Raw genomic sequence first — 6,000 nt, 5'->3', positions numbered from 1 at the left:
ACAACCAATATAAGATCAACACTTTGCTTACATGAAGGATTGTCCCAAGGGATTGCGAAGAACAACACCCTTGTAATTTCAACTCTAGCATCAGGCTCTTAATTCTGCATTACAACATTTACCGTTGAGCGCTTGCTTAGACTGCAGAAGAACGGTTTGTTCCGTTAAAAAGTAGGGGCTAGTTGCATTAAATATGCTCTGAGATAGACAAAAACACTGCTGTGATTTTCTTTTAGTGTTCAGTTAAATATTGCCTCTGTCCTAACTACGTTTGTTTTTCAAAATCTGCAAGCAATGTCATTACTAGAACTCCTTCATCAAAATAAAAACACTATCCTTGACTGTCAAGTAGCTACTTTTCATGCAACAGTGACCCCAGTTTGACAGAAGACCACAACGCACACAGGTCAAACATGTAAGCAAGATTTTTTAAGCCAAATTTCACTGTTGTCTTAAAGGTAAAATTTAGTTTGTTATGCAACTAGCCATCTGTATATTACACCTTCTCCATTTTGACTTTACTTAGATTTAATTTCTAAAGCATTATGCATTCTTATATAAGTCTATTTTTGTATGCATTCGTCATGGGTTTCACATTTGGTGACTGGTTAGCAGTGTGCTGGCCATCTTTGGTTTGTAGAGGAAATCTTAACCATGAACAATCAAGGGGGCTTAAAAGAATTTTTTAACTGCTAGCTTTTTACTCAAACTTGTATCTATACTACATCACGCCACATTAAGTAGAAGCACACATCACAAAATTGCACAGGGATTACAATATTACATCCAGTCTGCATAAAATTGAATTCCACTACTGACCAGGTCACAAAATGGCTGCACTTTCTAGTCTAAAACTAATTTGCATATTGTACACATGTAGGACATTTTTTTACTTCAGTCACAATAATGCATGCAAGTTTGTTTTTTGTAACAAATTTTGTAAATTTGCTCATGCTACCTAGTTTCAAGAGAGCCTTTTTTGAACATTTGCAATAACTCACCTCTTGTTAATTAATAGTTCTAGTGCATGCATATGGTGTATACAGGTAAGTAAACATGCAATTTTTTCACATTCTAAAACTATGGCAGTTTAGGCCATATTGTGCTGCCTGCATTTAATCTGTAATGCAGTGTGTCTTAAACGTTTCAATCCCGTATTAATAGGTGGCATTACACATAACACCTATATAGCAGCAAAGCTAATACAGCTTGTGATTAAAAATGTTTAAAAATAGCTAATAAATCAGATTATCTTGAGGTATTATTTCTTGCAAGTCAAAATGGAGAGCAAAAAATCAACCCTAATTTTTAGTTTATGTATACACTGAAAATAGCAACAACAATAAAAATAAGCTTTTTGTAGCAGACATATTCCATCTTCACTATTTTGCTACCTTTGGTAAATTACTGGGGCAGATCTTGAAGTTAAAAACCCATGTTTAGAAATAAGTGCACGCTTCACCCACTAAATATAGCAGCAGACTGTGTGCCCCTACGCAAAAACATTCTCATATCTAGTTTTAACTTTACATATAAAAATAACTTGGAGAAAATACAAAAAAACATTTTATTTTAACATGAAAATATCACAAAAATTAGTAAGCCTGAGATGTAGGGTTTTGGTGAAAAACAAGAGGCTTGTAGTGTTTTGGCTGCTGATAAAGATGCATGTATTGATAGCTGGGGTGAAAAGCAGAAGAATGCACTTATTTCTTCTGCATGTCAGTATCTTCAAACACAGTAAGCCACATGCACCCTTCTTTCCTTATGTAGATGCTGGTTCACCATGTTTAATTCCAGCGGAAGTGGATCTGACGTGGGCGGTCAGCCCCCTCCTTTACCAATGGCTTATGGAATTCACGTCCTGCACGAGAGTGGATATTTGCCCAACAAAACTCACAGTAATACTGCAGGCAAGTGACATTGGCACAAAAGAAAGGAGCAAACTTTCCACCGCATCGTGCACCCTGGCATTCGTCACACATCTGGTCATCCAACACATATGGCTTTACCTCCACCTGTTGGAGTAAAACAGAAACAATTCCAGTTAATGCCTATTTCTACTTAAAGTTATATGAGGGCATTCAGTTTTTTCTGGTTTAAAAAAAAAAACAAACAAAAACCCAGAAGTCTGAAATCAGACATATTAATGCCTTTATTTAACTAATAAGTTATTACTCTTTATCATTTATCAGCTACAGATCTATCCATGCAGTAAGCAGAACACTTCAAGGCAGATCTTTAGAAGTACGCTATATATGTAATAAATAGCTACATCAGAACCTCTCCTTAATTTATTCTGGAAGGATGTTCTTGGCAAATGATAACATGGAAGTATGTGTAGAAAACAAGCAAACAAGCCCAAAGGTCTCCCAACTAATCTCATCAGCTCCCAAACATACCCCAACATGATATCCAATTCTATACTGTTTAGCAAAAAATAACTGAACATACACGAATGTAACCATTTAGACATTAACCTTTTTTAAGATATAAGTCTCTGCATGTACTACTTCCTTGTGCAAATTAAAAGTACTGGACAGGCTGGAATACAGATCTTTTAGCGCTCCTGTTCCCTGTAAATTCACTCCCTATTTCTAAAATATGGTCAACTTTGGAGCTACAGATTTTGGTCATTACTTTTCCTTTTTGTGGCTTTGAGGTGTACAGAAATTTGTATTCAATGTATCTCTGAAAATATTTTTAAAAGACCATTTTGCAAGTCTACAGCCTGCTAGAAACACCTGTCTTACACAGCTTCTTTCTCCCAAACTCATCTGACTGCCAGAATGGAAAAGTGGCAGGAGTCCAGTGGTAAATTTGCATTATGTCTTTGCGTAACTGAACTGTTCCAGACTGTGATCAGACAGGAAGAAGAACTTCATAATAAAACACAAAATGAGTTGACCCCATCATTAAGAATGTATTGTTGTCTTTCACATATTCCTCACTTTTAAAGACGGTATTTTCTGCCTTTTGTTGGCAAAAAGAGTTATTCCAGTTCATAGGAAAACTCACTGCTCTGAGAGATTTTTTTCTGAGATACTATTACAAGAATGCTACATATAGACATCGACTTTATGTACTATACTCAGCCAAAATATGTTTGAAATAATAAGAACTTTAAAATGCTATTTTTTCCATTGTGTCTCTAGAGGAAAAAATGTACACATACAGCTACCCACCCAAAAGTCTTACAGCACAATAGTCTTCATGTTCTTAGCTTCAGAAGCAGAGGTCATACTTGACATGTCAAATGCAACTATGTTTGAAATAGAGTATGCTTCTTCCAGTCATCTATATTCAGTACAAGCTCTACTTCTTATTTCACTACAACGACCTGCCTTATCACAAATTACACTCAAACTTTCCAATAAACAGGTACCTTATGCGGTAACTGTGTATGTGGTTCAAAATTACTGAAAGCATGAAGCAGCATATATTTCAAGCTTCAGTGCGTTAATGCACCAAGATCAGTATGAAGATGATTTCAAACGTATTAGAGAAACGCTTTGGGGAATGGAAGTATTACATGAAGTGGACGCAGACTGCTGGCATATGAAAGTTAACAACATTTTAAGGAATTGTTTGGAGCTGAAAGTCCAAACGAGTTTCAAGGAAATGTTTGGAGCTGAGCTTTCATATACGATAAAACAGGATGAGGAGCACTTTACTGAAGAAAAACATCTGTTAGAGAAACTAAACATATCTACACATCAGAAGAACTGGAGAGAAGCTGCAGAGTACTTAGGTAAGGAAGAAGTTAAGATCACAGACAGTGTTTGTTAAGTGACGGTAGCACTAAGATTTCCAATTAAGGTAGGAAAAGATATGTGCAAAAAAATTGCTATAAATACTTTGAACTAAAGTTCAGAAGGATAAACAGGTGAACTGCAAAATTTAGCAATGAAAAAAGACTTTTACATGGACAAAACTGGTTATGAAAAGAATGTGAAAGGACAGCAGACCTACGGAAACTGGATATAACTGGTATAGAAAGGCTATGCTAAGGTAAAGGGTAGGAGAACAGCCTGCCTCTAAAATTTCAGTGAAATATGTAATACATTGCTTTACTGGCCAGCATGTATCTCAGATGAAAGTAGTACCCGAAGCAGGACTATCTTCCTCATTTACAAAAACAGTGGTTTACGGATTTGTACAAATTGTTTCCTCATCTATAAATCAGCAGTAATACTGATATCAGAATATTTTCAGAGCCTGAAAAGTCATTAGTGTATAAACTCCATGGAGCAAAAAACTAGTTCTGAAAATAGCTTTTTTCATACTTTCAGAAACAGCTAAGAGTTAAGGTGTTCTCTAAAAAAGACCGTTCTCTATTACTCCTCAGTAATGCAAATAACTGGGCTCTATAAATACATATATGTAATTATATAAATAATAAGGACTGACCATATGATTTAATTAGAGAAGATGATTTAAAAAATAAAGATTAAAGACACTCTGAAATAAAAAAAGATGTTCATAAACTCTCCCCATCACAAGGCTTAAAGACAAATTTACTAAAATACTTAGATTTGGCATTGCTGTATTTTGCAAGTGAAACACCTCAGGAGTAGCACACATTTTTAATAATAAGAAAAACAAAGGATGCTAATAAATGCCAAAATTCCAGATTTAAGAGAATACTTGAGTCAGAAAAATAGTTTTCAAGAATTAGAAAAGCAACACTAATGAAAGAACACAAATTACAACAATCAAAAAAACCTGTGAGAATTCAGATATTTAAAGAGAAAGCCTAGAGCTTGCTTCCCTCTCCTCTGCAACCTCTCCAGCCCAGGAACAGCTATCTACAGGTACTAATTATACTTGTTTCTTCCTTTTTTTTTTTTTGTAATAGTGATTGAAGAAATCATTTGACTACTGTTTTTATAAATTAAGTCTCATGGATATAACTCAAATGCTGTGCCTCTGAAATATAGTATTTGGGGTAGATTTTGTGGTCTTTTTTCCGCTGTCCAAGCTCCAAGAGGCCTGCAGCACATGCCCACTGTTTTATTGGAGATTTACTGTCCATTCCGCTTTAAGTATCTCAGTGTTATGTCACACATTAACAAGTTATATCCCTTTCTCCGCAAACAGCAAGCACTGCCATTTCAGACGCCTGCTCGGCATCCAAAGAGCCCTTAAAATCTCTGGTGACCTATCATAAAAAAAACAAACCAACAAATAAACCTACCTGGCAGTGCAGCTTTCAAAGGCAGGTTCATGCCTTCCTTTCTCTTATAAGATGGCCCTGCCAGTCTACCATTTACTCCTCTGCTGCAAACGACACTCCCATGGGAAGAAGACCAAGACAAAAGTGTCCCCTAGTTTACAGGGTTCAAGCCCCTGTCTCTCACCTTTGAGGGAGAGCTAGTTTGGATGGGACCCAACTGTCCACCTCTAATTTTAAAGCTAGGTCACTTCACAGCCAAATGCACTATAGATGGTTCCTGAAACACACTAAGCTATACCCAGTTTTGAAGCTAAATGACCCATTTAGCATTTCTGTAAGAGTTCTGGATTCTGGTCATTACTCCCATTTTGTCCAAATACTCAAATGCAAGATGATTAATACTTTTATTTCCCCTCACACAGTCACATTGTCAAGGCCATTTTTCCTGTTACGTAATTAGCCAAAAGGTAGAGCTATTAGTCAAAGTCTGCTGCAAGTCACAAGGACAGCATCCCACCAGCAAAATGTAGCCCTCACATCATAACGTGAAGCCCAGTTCACCACCCAAATTCAGACCCACTCATCCTCTGGAAAGGACCATATTTGGGGATTTCAGCTCACTACGCAACTGGTATCTGAGAGACAGATGTAAAGCTGTACTACTCTCTCTGTTTGAAAGGAGAGAAGGACATGCTACCTCCCTACAGCAGACTTTTGTTAACTGTACTACTTTCTTTTTCCTGCCTTTGATCTGTAGAGGAGACTGGACCTTGAACTACTTTACTTACTCAACCCTTCTTCCTCTAAGACCTTTTTTTTTTTTT

The 6,000-nt window shown here is 36.5% G+C and overlaps 1 protein-coding gene across 2 annotated transcripts in view; it reads right to left on the bottom strand.

The window, feature by feature from the left end:
* Nucleotides 1–6,000, bottom strand: part of CPEB2 (cytoplasmic polyadenylation element binding protein 2) — a 55,099-nt gene that overhangs the window by 1,962 nt on the left and 47,137 nt on the right. For both annotated transcript variants that reach the window (XM_087736224.1, XM_087736225.1), the window contains one exon: nucleotides 1–2,018. This exon is cut by the window's left edge and continues 1,962 nt beyond it. In XM_087736224.1, the coding sequence (XP_087592350.1) occupies nucleotides 1,791–2,018 (228 nt within the window). In that variant the 3' untranslated portion in view covers nucleotides 1–1,790. The remainder of the gene's footprint in view (nucleotides 2,019–6,000) is intronic.

This window comes from Nipponia nippon, unplaced genomic scaffold (assembly GCF_047370975.1).
Source record: "Nipponia nippon isolate SJK-2023a ecotype South Korea unplaced genomic scaffold, ASM4737097v1 scaffold_6, whole genome shotgun sequence".
NCBI classification, from domain to species: domain Eukaryota; kingdom Metazoa; phylum Chordata; class Aves; order Pelecaniformes; family Threskiornithidae; genus Nipponia; species Nipponia nippon.
Note: the sequence above shows the minus strand (reverse complement) of the source record. Positions and strands in the feature narration are given on the sequence as shown.